Source organism: Lepidochelys kempii, chromosome 5, assembly GCF_965140285.1.
Source record: "Lepidochelys kempii isolate rLepKem1 chromosome 5, rLepKem1.hap1, whole genome shotgun sequence".
NCBI classification, from domain to species: Eukaryota; Metazoa; Chordata; order Testudines; family Cheloniidae; genus Lepidochelys; species Lepidochelys kempii.
The window spans coordinates 16,663,031-16,681,037 of NC_136384.1; the positions used below are offsets into that span (position 1 = coordinate 16,663,031).

At 45.9% G+C, this 18,007-nt stretch overlaps 1 protein-coding gene across 8 annotated transcripts in view; it reads left to right on the top strand.

Moving 5' to 3' along the window:
• The first annotated feature begins 869 nt into the window (after positions 1-869).
• Positions 870-18,007, top strand: part of MAPK4 (mitogen-activated protein kinase 4) — a 158,641-nt gene continuing 141,503 nt past the window's right edge. For 3 of the 8 annotated variants that reach the window (XM_073343541.2, XM_073343539.1, XM_073343542.1), the window contains exon 1: positions 936-1,020. Coding sequence is in view for 1 of the 8 variants with exons in the window: in XM_073343546.1 (XP_073199647.1) it covers positions 907-1,020 (114 nt within the window). In the remaining 7 variants the exon portion in view is untranslated. Of the gene's footprint in view, positions 1,021-18,007 lie in introns of all 8 variants that reach the window. The other 5 variants (XM_073343535.2, XM_073343545.2, XM_073343546.1 and 2 more) reach the window with 4 other exon arrangements.

Below are 18,007 nucleotides of genomic sequence, written 5' to 3' on the forward strand. Positions count from 1 at the left end.
GGAATTCCTGACTTCCCCAGTCCCACCCCAAAAGGGGAGGAGGATCTTGTAGTTAAAGGACAGGACTGGGAGTCAGGACAGCTGGGATCTTCCTAACTATGCCAGAGACTTCCTGTGAGACTCTGGCAAATTACCTACTCTCCCTCTGTTTCATTTTCCCCTAATCTAACATAAAACCTCTCCAGTTGGCTAGAGGGATCCATATACTAATAGCATCAGAACACCTTACACCTCCAACATGGGGCTAAGGCTACTTCCCTGTGTCCACTCATTGCCAAGTGTCTCAAGGCCCTTGACTGGAAGGCTCCGTGGAGAGCAAAACCAGCTCCTGTCACCAAGTCCCTTTGGCCAGTCACACTGGTGGAATCAACACCCACATCTGGCTGAGTCGTTTATTACTGGGGCTGTGAATTTTCGGGCTTTTATTCTTCCCTACAACCGCGGGATGCGTTATTTCTCCGGGGGCGGGCTAGCTGGTGGCCCTGCCCTTGGTGCGAGGGAAGTCCAAGGAGCTGGTGTAAATGAGAGCAGAATCCGGCCCAGCCGATCCGAATAGGGTGACCAGATGTCCCAATTTTACAGGGACAGTCCTGATTTTGGGGTCTTTTTCTTATATAGGCTCCTATTTACCCCCCCCCCCTCCTGATTTTTCATACTTGCTGTCTGGTCACCCTAGATCCGAAGGCGGGGGCGCTGAAAACCCACCTATGGTGGCTGCCCTGGAGCGGGGCTCAGGCTGGGGAAGACCGAGCCGGGCAGCGCGGACACCGCCTGCAGGGCGCTCGGCGCGGCTCCCGCGGGGGAGCTGCAGCGGCAGGTGGCCGCCGCGTGACGGACAGGCCTGCCCTGACGTCAGGCGGTGGGCGGGGCCCCGGGAGGCAGAGCTGCGGGGGCCGAGCGGGGCAGATGTGCCGGGTTGCTCGGGCTCGCTCTGCGGACGGAGGGGCAGGAGCGAGGCGAGCCCCGTCCGAGGAGGCGCGCTCCCGGCTGGGCTCGCGGCGGGTGCTTCTCTCTCCATGGGTAAGTGCCTGTGCCAGGGATGTGCTTCCCCAGGTAGCGGAAGGCACCGGGCGGGCTCGGGCTGAGGGGCTGCCCCTCCCGCAGTAATGAAAGAGGCGACCACAGGCAGCCCCTCCGGCCGCGGGAGGGGGGGAATCCGCAGGAGCTCGCGCTGTTCCCCAGCAGTTCGCGCTGTTCCCCAGCACCTGAGTCTAGCTCGCTTGCTCCTGGAGCCCTTTGATTCTAGCCCTCTTCGGGGTTCACTGCTAGGTGGGAAGCGGACCTTCTCTGGCTTTCATGCCTCTGGCCTGGCCCACCTATCCCTCCCCCCCCCCCCCCCCCCAGGACAGGAGTGGAGATGGGGAGAGAGCTAAGCAAGGATGATGACATGAGTTTCCCTGGCGGGGTCTCTACAATGCAGCGCTGTAGTCCCTCCTCTGCCCCAGTGCGATGGTGGGGTGATGGGGCTGCTGTATTTATCACTTTGTGGGGGCAAATAGTCCAGTCGGTCCTCCCCCCCCCCCCGTGCTACACTGGAGACGTGCTATCTGGCTGTGTGGACAGTGGTCTCTGTGGAGAGGTGGTATTTCCCATTCCCCAGGGAGAAAGGACTCAGAGCCCACTCCTTGGTCTGTGGGGTGCAGCACAGGAGAGGCTGGATGGAGGGAGTGTGTGCTGGGGGCATGGCCTGGCATGTTAGGAGAAAAGGGCCCCATCACTTTCACAAGCTCTGTTTGTTCCATGGAAATCCTAAATACATTTCTCGTGTTCCTGCTCTAGTTACAAATGCTGCTGCTAACAGAAGGCAAAAATAGCATCAGAGCACCTGTAGGATGTGCTGTAGTGGCTAAGGGAGGTGATAACTGGTGTCTTTAAGCATGCTATCTTGTGAGAGGCATTGACATGAGGATGGCTTTTAAAAGGCTTGTTGGGGAATGATGAGGATGAGTCTACTGGCACAACATCCCTCTATTATAATATTTCTTATACTCTGCTTCCAATTCTTCTGTGGGCTGTCATCCCCTTCTGTGGGCTGTCATCCCCTTGATTCCTCTCTTCCATAACTCAGTTAACTCCACTGAATTCAGTGGAGTTACTCCTGACTTACACTGCTGTAAGTGTGTAGAGAATCAGGCCTTTTGTGGTTCCTCGCATACACTAAAGAGTATGAATACTTCTGTTTGCTTGACTGGCAAATGTCTAAATGGTGTGTGCATGAATGAACGGTGACTTTATGAGTGTAGCATTACCTCGGACATTTCATTTGCAGGCGCTTTAGTACTTCTCTGGCTGTGTAGGAAAGGCACATTTTTAGAGTAACGAATGCTGAACTATGATGTGGTGTAAGTGATCCACCAGTTCGTAGCTGTACACGGTTACTATTATGGCTCTTAATTGCCCCAGTGAAGGACTCAAACTGTCAGCCATCTGCACCTGAAAGCTGTTGGGTGTCAAGTATTCTCTGTACTTCTGGGAACAACCGTGCACTGATGGGATGGACGAGATGACCTACTATGATGGATCGATCTATCTAACTAATAAATTCCAGTGGTGGTTCTGGGCTCTGGAGCAAAACATGATTATAGCTAAGGCATACTTTTGGTCAATTTGGGTGCTTAAAATTAGATACCGAAATAAAGTGGGTGATTTGTTTTTTACAGGGAGTTACAGGTGCCTGACAGTCAGATAAGTGACCTAACCGTAGTGTTGTTTGATAATACTAGGCTTAGTCTTTTACACCTCCTCCTCTTTGCCGTGTCTCTGGATGTGTAAAACTAATGATTGGATCCTCTTAAATAAATCCTCATCAGTGACTTACAACATGGAGCTGATTTCTGCTGCTGCCCTTCATGAAAGATCCTGGCCGCTTATTAATTATGAGCAGCACTTCACACTTTCAAAGCATTGTATGAATATCAGTTAAATGACAAGACCCTGTGACAGGTCAGTATGACAAATCTCATTCATGCGGCGGGGAAGCTGTGGCTTTGGAGAGACGAAGAAGCTTGTTTGAGGCTACGTGGTAAGTCATTGGCAGGGTTGGGATTAGAGCTCCTAGAACATAGTTTTTCAAACTGGAGGGCACCTCCCCACTCCAGGAGTGGCAATGAGTTTATCAGGGGGGCGTGAGGACCTGATGTGAAGTAGCACATTCTCACAGTTTATCAGGGGGGAGATGGTGGAGACAGTGCCCCTGCCTGTGGGGAGGCAATGCCAGCAGCCAGCATGCACGTGGAGGTCCCAGGGGGAAGGGGTTGGAGAGCAAGCCCGCCCCCTGCAGTGCCTGTTACTGGTCTGGTGTGGAAGTAAGGCCCTGGAGGGGAGGGGTTGGAGAGTTAGGCCACTCCCTCCGAGAGCCTGTTACTGCCCAACCCCTCCCACTTCACACCCTGCTCTGCCTGAGCCCCGGGTACTGGGCTGGTGGTATCAGGCAGCAGGATCTGGGCCGCAGCAGCAGAGTGGAGTCAGCAGGCACACCCTGGTAGGCATCGTGGCCCACCACAGGGAGGGAGGGGGTGCAGCAGGCTGGGTGTATCCCCCGTAGCCCACATGTTGGTTATAAGGGGAAAGAAAAGAATAAGAATGCAGAAACGCAAGATACCTATAGGTCCAGGCCTATAAGACAGAGGTGGGCAAACTATGGCCCGCAGGCCACATCCAGTCTGTGGGACTGTCCTGCCTGGCTCCTGAACTCCCTGCTGCGGAGGCTACCCCTGGCCCTCCTGCCCCGCTGTCCCCCCTCCCCTGCAGTCACGCCGCTGCCATGCTGCCAGCGCTCTGGGTGGCGGGGCTGCACGCTCCTGCAGGGCAGAACAGCGGCATGTCTAGCTCTGGCTGGGCGGCACGGCTGCCAGACATGCTTTGAGCAGCATGGTAAGGGGGCTGGGAATTGGTTAAGGAGCAGTTGGGACAGGGAGCAGGGGGCGGTTGGATGGGACAGAGGTTCTGGGGGGGTAAGGGATGGGGAGCAGGGGGGGTTTAGATAGGGGGTGGTGTCCCGGGGTGTGGTGAGGGGGTGGGGGTCCCGGGAGGGGGCGGTCAGGGGACAAGGTGTGTGGGGGGGAGGGGGTTGGATGGGTGGGGAGTTCTGAGGGGGGCAGTCAGGGGCAGGAAGTGGGAGTGGTCAGATGGGGGGGCAGGCTGTTTGGGGACATGTGTACAGCCTTCCCTACCCAGTCCTCCATACAGTTTTGCACCCCGATGTGGTCCTCGGTCCAAAAAGTTTGCCCACCCTGCTATAAGAACTAGTTTAAGTGTTTAGCATAAGAGTAAGCCCCTGCAGCCTTAGAGGAAGTAAGTTGCTCTATAGTGTTAGCATAAGTAAGTAAACTAGTAGTGACCTTAAGTCACAAGATGACATAAGACTTTGTTTTGCTTGTTTTGCAATATTGGAAAAAGCTGAAACTAAGCATAAAACTACTGACAGGTAACCGCAAGATATTTTGTGGGTAAATATCAGCAGATGCCTAACAGCAGGTAGCTATGGTAACTAACTTTTATGTATATGCTAATGAGTTTAAACTAATTAATATACTAATCTGAAGGATAAGGGCACCCCAATGTTATGAGGGTGAAATATGGTGAAGAAGGGAGGAGTCACTCATGAATTTGGATGATGGTCTATAAAGGATCTGTCTCAACCCTTCTAGTCCTCCCTAAGGATAGAGTGAGCATACACATGTAATGGTGCTGGACATAACTATAGGATTGTATTACTTCGTCTTACTTGTTTGGATTGTTTATTTATAGGACTAATCATAGTAATAATACAAATTCTGCAACCTCAAATGTTTTTTTCCTGAGTGTGAGTGTTGTGGTCACTGCTGTGTACATTGGGGCTCCCACCTGAACAGTAATTCTGACAATACTCTGCCCAATCTTGGGACAAAAACCTGCCAAATATTGGAGTGTTAATTGGGAATTTTAAATGTTTTAAATGGCCCGTGTAATTGATACCTAATCAATAGATCAGGCAACATGGGAGAGTGGGAGCAAGGGAGTTTGGGGGGAGCAGAGCAGGGGGCTTGGGCAAGGGTCTGATGGGGAGAGGAGGAGAAAAAGAGTGGGTTGTGCACATGGGGCATGAATCTCTGAAGGGGGTGGTGGTGGTGCAACAAAGAAGTTTGAGAACCTCTGTCCTAGAACTTCTGGTATCTAGTCCCATGCTTGTTTGACTAGACTGGGCCTTTTCTGAGTGTATTTGAGTAGAGTTCTGAAGTCTCCACAGTACATGTATGATTTATATAGTGAGAGGGCATGTCTTTCTGGAGGCTGTGGGATGGATGTTATGAAGAGAGATATCTGAAGCAGGGTGATTTCAGATAACAGGAGGTTCAACAGTCCTTTCCTTCTTCCTGGTATTCACTCTGAGTTTCCTCATTTAACAAATCTGGAAACTCAAAGCAAAATTCAGCCTAAAGTGACAAATTTTCAGTGGATTTTGGGTGGAAACCACTGAGCTTTGTATGGCTCCTACCCTGAAACCATTCCTGAAACCCAGGCTTGTTTGTAATATGGCTGAGGATTGAACTGGTTGAAACTATAATAAAGAACAAAATTGTCAGTCACGTAGATGAACATAATTTGTTGGGGAATACTCAATATGTTTTTTGTAAAGGGAAATCATACTTCGCCAATCTACAAGAATTCTTTGAGGGGGTCAACAAGCATGTTGTCAAGGGGGATCCAGTGGATAAAATGTATTTAGATTTTCAAAAGCGTTTGACAAGGTCCCTCACCAAAGGCTCTTAAGGAAAGTAAGCAGTCATGGGATAAGAGGGAAGGTTCTCTCATGGATCGGTAACTGGTTAAAAGATAGGAAACGAAGGGTAGGAATAAATGGTCAGTTTTCAGAATGGAGAGAGGTAAATAGTGGTGTCCCCAAGGAGTACTGGGACCAGTCCTATTCAACATATTCATAAATGATCTGGAAAAAGGGATAAACAGTGAGGTGGCAAAATTTGCAGATGATACAAAACTACTCAAGATAGTTAGGTCCCAGGCAGACTGTGAAGAGCTACAAAAAGATCTCTCAAAACAGGGTGACTGGGCAACAAAGTGGCAGATGAAATTCAGTGTTGACAAATGCAGAGTAATACACACTGGAAAACATAATCCCAACTATACGTATAAAATGATGGGGTCTAAATTAGCTGTTACCATTCAAGAAAGAGATCTTGGAGTCATTGTGGATAGATCTCTGAAAACATCCACCCAATGTGCAGTGGCAGTCAAAAAAGCAAACAGAATGTTGGGAACCATTAGGAAAGGGATAGATAATAAGACAGAAAATATCATATTGCCTCTATATAAATCTATGGTGTGCCCACACCTTGAATACTGTGTGCAGATGTGCCCATCCCATCTCAAAAAAGATATACTGAACTTGGAAAAGGTTCAGAAAAGGGCAACAAAAATGATTAGGGGTATGGAACGGCTGCCTTATGAGGAGAGATTAGTAAGGCTGGGACTTTTCATCTTGGAAAAGAGCCGACTAATGGGGGATATGATAGAGGTCTATAAAATCATGATTGGTGTGGAGAAATAAATAAAGAAATGTTATTTACTCCTCCTAACACAAGGACTAGGGGCCACCAAATGAAATTAATAGGCAGCAGGTTTAAAACAAACAAAAGGAAATATTTTTTTCACACAACGCATAGTCAGTCTCGTGGAACTCCTTGTTGTGAAGGCCAAGACTATAACAGGGTTCAAAAAAGAACTAGCTAAATTCATGGGGGATAGGTCCATCAGTGGCTATTAGCCAGGATGGGCAGGGATGGTGTCCCTAGCCTCAGTTTGCCAGAAGTTGGGAATGAGCAACAGGTGATGGATCACTTGATGATTACCTGTTCTGTTCATTCCCTCTGGGGCACCTGGCATTGGCCACTTTTGGAAGATAAGATACTGGGCTAGGTGTACCTTTGGTCTGAACCAGTATGGCCGTTCTTTTGAGGATTGTTGACAAGTCAGAGAGAGCCTGGTGAGCATGGCCTGCCTGTTGGGTTTGTAATAAACCCAGGTAAATTTTGTCTGGTTTCACGTTTTGGACAGTTGTTGTTACGAACCTATGTCCTTCTGCACCTAAACACCTGCAGACACAATGCACTGCAATAATATAGAGTCCTAAGCCAGAAGGGCCCATTGTGAGCATGTCTGATCTCCTATATAACACAGGCCATAGAACGTCCCAAAAATATTTCCTAGCGCAGATCTTTTAGAAACACATCCAATCTTGATTAAACCATTGACAGTGATGGAGAATCCACCACAACCTTTGTTAAATTGTTCCAATAGTTAATTACTCTCACCATTAAAAATTTGCACCTTATTTCTAACCTGAATTTGTCTAGCTTCAATTTCCAATCATTGGATTGTGTTAAACCTTTCTCTGTTTGATTGAAGAGCTCATTATTAGATATTTGTTCCTCATGTACTTATAGACTGTAATCAAATCACCCCTTAACCTTTTCTTTCTCATTAGGCTTGGAAGGATGCTAAATTGTTAGTCGTTGGTAAGCGTCAATTTCACGTGATACGCAGCCATTGACAAAAAAAAAAAATCCTTGGATAGTAGTAGGTAAGCACAGCCTCCCCCTGACCTAGTGCCTGCAGGAATCTGGTATCCTGGCCCCTCAGCTGTGCAGGGAGCCCTCTGCAGCCCAGCTGCCATGTCCCCGTTCACTCATTCATCAGCCTGAAGTACTGGGGTCCATCTGCTGCTCCAGGGCCAGAGCTGTTCAGAAACGGAGTGGCCTCCCCCATAGCCAGGGACTCATCCTCCTTGTAGTGGTCCCAGCATGCACCTTCCTGGCTGGGATAGGAGCACTTAGCGGGACTGGAACAGTGGCAACCAAGTAACAAAGGGCAACAGTGGCTGCCAAACAGTATTGGAGCTGCAGATCCGATTGATGAACACAACAGTGCTCTGGGATCGAAGTTCAGAAAGAGTACGAATGCAATTACATTTGTCATGTGGCCTCAATTGGACTAGTATAGTAGGGGAGGCCAAATTTGTTGTTTTATATTAGTAACGAGTCACAAAAGGAAAACCCTAGAGCAGCGGTTCCCAGACTTGTTCCACCGCTTGTGCAGGGAAAGCCCCTGGTGGGCCGGGCCGGTTTGTTTATCTGCTGCGTCCGCAGGTTCGGCTGATCGCAGCTCCCAGTGGCTGCGGTTCGCTGCTCCAGGCCCATGGGAGCTGCTGGAAGCGGCGCAGGCCAAGGGACGTACTGGCTGCCACTTCCAGCAACTCCCATTGGCCTGGAGCAGCGAACCGCGGCCACTGGGAGCCGTGATCGGCCGAACCTGCGGATGCGGCAGGTAAACAAACCGGCCTGGCCCGCCAGGGACTTTCCCTGTACAAGTGGCAGAACACGTTTGGGAACCACTGCCCTAGAGGAATATTTTAGTGAATAGCCTGACCTCCAATTTAAAACTGTGAATAAGTCTGGAAAGGGAGATAAGGACATTTTGTGCTGCAAAGTTGGTAAAACAGAAATCTCTGGAAAGATCAATAGTATTGCTGATCATCTAAACAGTAGATCTCATTTGACAATAAAAGAGGGTCAAGCAAAGGTAAGCCAGGCTTTGATAGAATCGTATTTAGGAAGAATGAGAGAAGGAAGAAGCTGCAGATTTTCCACACGATCTGGTACGTGTATTGTGCTTTGAGCCAATTCCAATGAATACTGCCCATGGGGTTGGAGCTTTTTATTAGCTCTGCTTCACAAGTATGCACTAGCAACGTGCACTTGCCCGGAACATCAATAGCTGGAAGAAAAATACCCACCTGAAGTTTTTTGCTCACCACCGAGCTACAATAAAGGATCTTTTGAATGGTCGGAAATTCTCTTTAGTAATTGATTAAACCCAGAGTTTTCCAGACCGCCAGCAATTAACATCCTTGCAGTGTTCTACAGTGACAAAAATAAATCCATGAATACGATTCTATTGAAATGTTCTGTTGTTGTTTAGTGCAATGCAGGGGTCATGTCAATTTGGATTCAATTTGTGTTGTGAGAATACAGCCAAGCGTGGGAATACTGTGTATCAGTCAACAGTGACTCCACAATATACATGCCATGCTTAGTAAAGGACTCGAAAGAAATATATCCACATCCACTGCACATTCCATGGATTGCTTATCTTCTGTGTATAGCCATTGATCATGCGATCAACCCTGATGCATTCTACAACATGAACAAATTTGCGGTACATTTTCTGGTGAAATTTAAACATGCCAACAGGCAAGGGGTCTTTTAAAGTTACCTTTCAACAACGTGAGCATGCGCCCTATCATGTTGTGCTGTTGTGTTAGTTTTCCTGGGTCAAGGCAACAAAATCATTCATGTGCATTGGGACAGTGTGATGGACTTTCTTATTGAAGAAGCGGTAGGATTCACCTCAAAGAAGGCAATGAAACTATATTAGGTGGTCGAGGATGATGGAAATCAGCAAGAACAGTACTGCAAGTTACCTTGTCTTTGTGTATTTTTGGGGGGGAGGGAATCTACAGTGTTCATTTGCAAATGAAAACAAATACACCTTTCATACATTGCCTTGATACGCTGCTTACCTATGACTTACAAGTTCCTGCTGATGTACCTTAATGCCTAAAAGAAGTGGAACTCAGGTCAGTGGGCTCCAAAAGGCAATTCCTTTCATCTGCAACACATACTTTCTCATCAGAATTTCAAAGCAAACTGAAGGCAGCCATAACCTGGAATGTATCAGACAGACTCTAAGGAGCTGGATCTCTTTTTGCGAACTGTCAAGTGTTTGATCCATTTGTCACACCTCAGATTTCTCATAACTTTAGCGACTATGAAAATAGTCTGCATATTTTCCCTTGCAAGGCAGAAGAGTTCAAGCACGATTTTGATTTGTGCATAGAGTATGAAGTGCCTTGTGATGACAGCCTAACTGGAGAGGTTGAAACCCTGTCATTGCCTGTCATATCCAGTGTGGCATTGCGTGCACTTGCAGTGCCCGTAACTTCAGTGCCTATGGCAAAATCATTTAGTGTGTTCAGAAAAGGTCAAGACAAATATCGCATGCACCTCTCAAAGGCTGACTTCGGCAGCTCAACATTTTGTACTACAAAAAGGATATAAGCTTAAATTTGGAGAGCTTCATGGGCAGCAGGTGGTATAGGCCAGGGGAGGCTCAACCTCCTCTGGCACTGCCGTGGCCTCTGCACCCCTGATTGGGGGGTTTTGGAGGGAAGTTTTTGATTTATTGTGCCCCATGCAGGTTCCGGGGTGGCTGAGGAGGCGGTATGTGCTACCACCTCTTCAGCCACCCTGGAACCTGCATGGGGCACAGCAAAAGCATCTTCCGGAGAAAAGAAACGCACACTTTTCTCTGGGCAGCTTGGAGTCTGGGGAGGGGAGGCGAGGCCTGGAACTCTGTGCAGGGGAGCTTGGGACTCTGGCCTGCTTGGGGCTCCTCTGGCCGAGGGGAAGGGTGGGCAGAAGGGGCAGCGCCGGGGCTAGTCTCCCCGCAAGGGGGCTCCACCTGCCGCCCCTGGAGAGCTTTTGAAATCTGAAAACATCTGCTGGTTCTAGCAAATAATTACTAATTCCAGTACCTGCAATAAAAGACCCGAGATATTTTATTTATTTATTAGCTCGAACCTCCTAGCGGTGGGAACTGAAGACGTTATGGACAAAGTTATGTGATTTAGGTGTGTTACAAATAACACTTAAACTTTCTGATTCTTAGTATCTACTGTCATTAAATAATTGTCTGCCACTCACCCCTTAATTTCCTGCAGTTGTGAAAGGTCTAATTGATAAAAATAAAAAGCTTAAAACTAGGGCTGTCGATTAGTTGCAGTTAACTCATGTGATTAACTAAAAAAAATTAATCACGATTAATCGCACTGTTAAACAATAGAATACCAATTGAAATTTATTTAATATTTTTGGATGTTTTTCTGAATTGAAAAATACTTCTATCATTTTACAGTGCAAATATTTGTAATAAAAAATAAATATAAAGGGAGCACTCTTTGTATTCTGTGTTGTAATTGAAATCAAGATATTTGAAAATGTAGAAAACATCCACAAATATTTAAATAAATGGTCTTCTATTATTGTTTAACAGCACAGTTAATTTTTTTAATCGCTTGACAGCCCTACTTAAAACCCATAATTTTGCATAATTGAGGAAATCAAAATAAATAAAAAATGCTTACAATAAAAATTGATCTGAAATTATGAAGAAAAAAAGACAAATCTAATTCTGCCAAGCAAAGTATCGTATTGGCACATCAGTCTCTAATGTGCAAGTATTGCCAAAGAGGAAAAAAATAGATGGGACCCAAGGATATCTGCTGGAAGTAGGCACAGCCAGCCTAACACAGAACTTAGTGTGCCTGCACTATGTAACCTCTGTCCATCGCTCATTAGAGAGACAAGGTGGATGAGGTAATACCTCTTACTGGACCAACTTCTGAGAGAAGGTAAAATATATTACCTCACCTACCTTGTCTCATGAATCCTGGGACCCACATTGTTACAACACTGCAGACAACCATGGAAGATATCCATTTGTCATTGTCTGTTCCTGTTTTGGTGGCAGATTAATCTGTACCATGATACTATCCCTGCCATCTTTCTCTTTTCTCCTGGGGCTATATACAGTTTTCCTCATTGCTTTTTGGTTCAATCTCCTTATCAGCTTTGAGCATTCTGAAGAAATGTCATTCCTGCACTCTCTGATTTTGAGTACAAACAGAAAATGTCTGAGGAGATGGGGAAACTTTTCTAGTGAGCCATGGAGTCATAAGCATCACGCACCTTTCATACGGAAATGTGGGCTGTTGATTTTTTTTGCCTTCTGCCCTCCCACAATACAGCAGCAGGCAACATATTATTTTAGGGCCAATCCATTGTCCCTGTATGCAGGTCTATCTAATCTGTGTATCTGAAAAAACGTTCCTCACTATTGGTAAAGAATTTATCCTCAAAACACCACTGCAAGACGTGGAGGTAGCATCTTCTTCATTTTGCAGGCAGGGAACTGAGCCACAGAATGAGATATCCATGGGAGTTTATAGACAAATTGGGAACTGAACTCGGGTCTCCAGAGTCCCATTTTAGTGCCTTAATCATAAGACAATCCTCCTCCTAGGATGCTAGCTAATGGGAGTTCCTATGGAATGTCATGTTTTAATCACGCCCTATTTATATTCTAATGACATGAATATGACCCCTCAAAGATGCAGAAGGAAATTAAGACATGAGCAACAATCCCACCCTGATTCTGCTAACCCCCAGGGCCGCAGTGATAGATACACCTGACTATTGGACTTTATAGGTAGAGGCTGAGGTCAGAGGACGTGCACAAAAGCCACAGCTGAAAATGAAATAAGCTTCTCAGTATATGGGACTGTGATGTTCAAGGCTGGGTATTGTTCGGGGCTTTTTTCATTAAGGCAGTCACTGCTTCGTTGCACTGCTATATGAAGTGGCAGCATATGAGACAATGTGACATCAATCAGCACTCTCCAGCTGTTCTTTAGATTCCTCACTCCTTCCACACCTAATCTTTTGCCAATTTCTCATTTATTTTAAAGATTTGTTTGGGGGAAATGGTACAGTTCCAAGGATGCTGTGAAGCTGCATGTTTACCAGACAAACGAGAAAACGTTTTCATCAGGCTGTTTTTGGAAGAGTTCCTCCAAATTGCTCCTCCTTCCCCATTCATTTCTAGTTAGGAGTTGGCACTCCCCATTTAAAAAAAAAATGTAAAAATTCAGTTTTCCAGGTGAAACTGACAAAATCCACTGTTCCGGGCATAGGCACCGACTCCGTGGGTGCTTCGGGGCTGAAGTACCTTTGGGGAAAAAAATATGGGATGCTCAGCACCCACTAGCCACAGCTGGCCACCAGTCAGCTGTTTGGGGGCTGGTGGGATGCACGCAGAGGAGGATAGAGAGGAGCCAGCTGAAGGTGGGCTGGGGGGCCTTAGGGGAGGGAGCTGAGAGGAGTGAGCAAGGGGTGGGAAGAGGCAGAGCGAGGGCGGGGCCTCTGGGGAAGGGGCAGAGTGGAGATGTGGCCTCGGGGTGGAGCGCCCACCTGGAAAAATAAGTCAGTGCCTATAGTTCCAGGTGAAGGTCACTGATGTTATAGGGGATGAGCTGACCCAGTAACTTTCATCCCACAGATCTTTTCAATGCTATCTGTAGAGAAACCAGAGATAAGTCCTATTCAGTCATCTAGCAGAATTGTTCCCTACAGTCTGTATTCTACAGTGCTTTGTCCAGCGTAGCTTTAAAGGACTCAAATGATGGGATTTCCACTTCTTTCCTGGGAAGATGGCTGCACAGACTATTAAGAATTTTTTCTGATATTGACCCTTTGCCATATTCCTTCAAATTGCTCCCGGTTATGTCCGTTGGGACCAACTAAAATGATTCCTCTTCCCCTGCCTTCTCCTTGGTGCTTATTCGCTTCAGAGTGTCCTATGTCTATTGCTTAAATCCATGGTATTTTTATAGTTTGAATGGCTGTACTAGTCTCTGGGCAGAGTACTATGCCTTCTCTGGCACTGCTGAGCCAAGATGGGCTAGATCTAGCACTGGTTTATGCTGGTTGCTGGTGCTGTAAGACCATGTGTAGGGCCTTGAGGTGGAAAGCCCACCAGTGAGGGTTTGTGGAGGGGCCCACACAGCTGGGAAAGGAGGGATGGGCAGTGATTGGAAAGGGCATGGATCCAGTGTATTCCCTCAACTGGCAGAGCTCTTATGGTGTTCCAGATGCATACTAAAGCTTCCACTCTATCAAAAATCCTGAGTGAGATCAGAGGCATCAACTCCTCCTGCCCTCCCCTCGGGTAGCTCCCTAGCCACACACAATGGCATCATTGTCCTGGTCCTGTCCTAAAGGATTACAATCTAGGTTACATTTGGGTCCTGTAGGAGTACCTGAGTTTCAGGTTTGGACTCCATTATAACTGTCTATGGTGTTTTGTGTTGTTTATTTATTTAATTAATTTATTCTTGCTCTCTTTCAATTCTAGGGGTTTGTCCAGAGCAGTTTCTCTGTTTTATTTCATGTTGTCTTGCCCAGGTATTTTGCTGTCTTCACCCTTCCAGGATGCTGCTAAACTCATCTGGGTTTCTTTGTGGGAAAGAGGTGACTGCATTGGCAGTGGGTTTGTAGACCCTAGGAAGGCACAGCTGGAGTCTTGAGCTTTGATTATCTTGTGGGCAGTATAATAACTGCAGAATGGTGTAGGTGGGTACCTGAAAGTCTGAATTACTTTTACTGGAGACTATAATTTTTGTCATTGTGTGAGTATTTTTTAAAAGATACGAGTGGGCTAGGAAGGATTAGATTTTTTTTTTTTGTTGATAAATGTCAGTTGACATCGATTTCACCATACACACACACAGACAGATGACAACATATTTCCATTGATAAGAATTGAAATTTACAGCTAGGCAAAGTAAGAAAAATGCTGTTTGATAACTTATTAGAATTTGATTTAAGGCTATTTACTTTGTATATTTTGGATGCGACGATAACAATTTGTATCTTAATGGTTTTAAGACTTCAACTTTTTGAATCTCAATGACCATTCATTAAATAAATTGTCTGATTTTCCCCCATCCCCATAAAATTGAATGAAAATGTAAATAAATTAAAAAATGCTTAAAACCCGTAATTTTGCTCAACTGTGAAAATTTAAATAGATAAAAATTAGAATATTTTAAAAATAACCATTGATATTATTCTTTGAAACTATTAAAAAAATTGAATTTTGCCAAGTCTAGATATGTGGTGCCTACATCTTGGGATTGGTGCCAGAGAAGCCATGATAAACAAACATTCTCTGTCATTGTATCTCTCTGGTTTTGTAAATAGCTTTGACATATACGGCCAAGCCCACGTAGAACCAAATTGAGTTCAGTTTGCCTTACTCCATGACCCCTCTTCTTGTTCCTGCTCTGTCTGTCAGTTTTTCTCTGACAGTATTCTCAATGCAGTGAAACGCTATTATCCAGCTCAGTGTGGTATAGAGGGTGATATTTAAAAAAAGTGGATACACCACCATATGTGGGTTGCTATTACCTTTTATTGTGATGTTTCCTATAACTAGAATGGGAAATATTGCAAATAGCTCTGTAAGCCAACTGCTATTACATGAGGCATATACAGCTATGTGACTGAATGGGAGGTGTTATGATTCTGTTTCTTATGCACTATACCATCACATATGATTCTTTCGGTCTGCTGAGGGAGTCGACAAGGTTGTTTTATAGAGGGAGCACACTCTCTCTCTCAGAAACAGTTCTGTTAGTTCTAGGTTTTATTTGTTTTGTTTTTAGTCATAAATCATTCTGACTTGAGAGTATGTGATTTGCTCTGTTTAATGCTGCATGTGGCAAATGCCCAGCTTTTACTGACCTCCACTGAAGTGAATATGATGTAAACACATGATATAGTTTAAGTCAGCACTTAGGCACCTACCAGTGTATTATCTATCTTAAATTTAAGTTAGACAGACGTAGCTTGAATAAATAGAAATGTTAAAAATAATCGTTTTCCTGTCTGTCTATCTAGATACTATAAGACCCTCCTCCCCAGAGTATCTGGGTGACAACCCTTTAGCTGGCTGGATCTTCCAATAGTGAATGCTTTGGCAATATATCATATTATGTCCTTCACTTACCTTTTGTGGGCCTCTATGTTTGCTCCTGCCTATCCACCGCTAACTACAGTCTTCAGGTGTGTCTCCCACTGCAGTTAAAAACCCATGGCTGGCCTGCTGGCTGACTCGGGCTTGTGGGGCTTGGGCCACGGGGCTGTTTAATTGCAATGTGGACGTTTGAGCTTAGAAGGAGCCCGGGCTCCAGGAATCTGCGAGGTGGGAGGGTCCCAGAGCTCAGGCTGCAGCCCGAACTGCAACATCTACACGGCAATTAAACAGCCCCTTAGCCCGAGCCTCATGAGCCTGAGCCAGCCGTGGGTGTCTAATTGCAGCGTCGTCACACCATGTATTATGCTCCCATTGCCACTGGCACTTGACAGCACTCGTAACAGTGGCTCAGATCCTGAAAGGTGTTTAGGTTCCTAATTCCCATTTTGAGTTAGGCACCTAAATATCTTTCAGGATCTGGGCCAAAGTCCTTGAAGTCAGTAGCCCTAGAGTTGGGTAAACCAGTTCTAACCCCTCCCATCCCCTTACCTCCCCCAGCGGTCTCCTGTTTGGAGCCACAGTCCATTTTTAGAACCAAACCTTTTTTTGAGGCTCTGAAATGCTTGGGTGTATCTCTCACATATCCATCTAGTTTATCATAGGTCTGTGCTATTCAGAGTTCCCACAGGATAAGTAGCCAGAAATACCAGGCGTCTCATGAGAAAGCCTTTTCTTATGAGGTCTCCAGCTTGTTTTTGGAGACCAGCGATATGGATACATCTGAGAAGGATCCAGACTCAAATTCTCCACTCTTTGTGGTTTACTCATCACGACTAACAATGACCTAGTCCTACATGGCGTTGAGAGCCTTCTAAGAGATGCTGAACACGCTCCCCTCCTGTTGTCCTCAGCGGGAACTCAACCTCTTGGAGATTGGGCCCAATGTTCTTGATAATGAAAAACAGCCTTTTGTGAAGTTTCATCCCTATATACCTTTCCCTTGTCCTGATATTCAGCCTGGCTGTGAGTCAGGCCTTAGATGGAGACTGAACTCCCAGTCAAATGCCCTTCACCACTGGTCAGACTACAGGAAACTGGCCTGGTCTACGCTGGGGGAAGGGATCAATCTAAGATCTAGAGTAGACGCGATAAATTCCCCCCTCCCCCCCGGCTTGATCGATCGCTGCCTGCTGATCCAGCAGGTAGTATAGACATACCCGTAATGAGTGTATCAACCAACCTCAAACTGTTCAGTTCCCTTGGGGCATTGAAGTGCCCCTCACTCTGAGGCAGAGATCTCCCCCAATGCATTCCTATTCAAAGATGTGTTTATGCAGAGGAACCTTAATGCTTAAGGAGAATATTTAAATCATTACACCATACAAGTCACTTTACCTTATTTAATGTATAAAAATAAATCACATATTGAGCCAGAGGTGCAGACTGTAGAATGGTAGGAATCCCTTGCAAATGGCCAGAGACTCTGTGTTTAAAAATACAACTGTGATCTCATTTTAACTTCCTTTTAAGAAATATTTAAAACAAACAAAGAAAAGGAATTGTGACCTTGTTAAAGCAGGGAGCTAGGATTTCAGAGTTAGGATTATGGTTCTATTCTTGTGCTGTGGGCAATTTACATAAGGCAAAACTTCCAAACTTGGGTGCCCCAGATGAGCAACTGAAATCCATATTTAGACACCTAAATAAAAGTGCCCTGACTTTCAGAGGGGCTGAAACACCTTCCATTAACATTTGTAATTCAGAGTACTTTTGTTTCGGCATCTACAGTGTGCCAACTTTGGCCTTAACCTGTGTTTCTCTTAATCCATCTTTGAAACGAACACGCTATTTTCCTACTGCACAGGGCTGTTGTGAGAATCAGTTAATGTTTGTAAAGTGTTTTTGAGATCTCTGGATGGAAGGTGTTATAGATATACAACTCACTGAATGTGTTTGCCTGATTAGGAATATGTTTATTTCTTCAGGTGAAACTCACCTTGTGCAAAGGGCCATGCTCCATTTAAGTCCTCCAAGTGTCGGGTTAAGTGGAATTTAAGTAGGGCATAGACCTGTATGAGGCTTGAGCAGAGAAATAAATCAGGGTTCTTGGCTGATGGCTTGGGAGCCAAAATTGGGTTGCTCGAATGTTTCAAAGGGTTGCATGGCAGCTCTTGTGGCTCCTGTCCCATAGGACTGGCTGGGCTCACCTCCCTGCTCCAGACACTGCAAACTCTGAGGTCCCAGCACCACTCAGGTTTAGCCCTGCCATCATGATGACAGGAGTCCAGGTAAGCTGAATTTGCTTTCTTGGGGCCAGATTTCATCCAGGATCTCCAAGGAACCTTCAAGCTACATA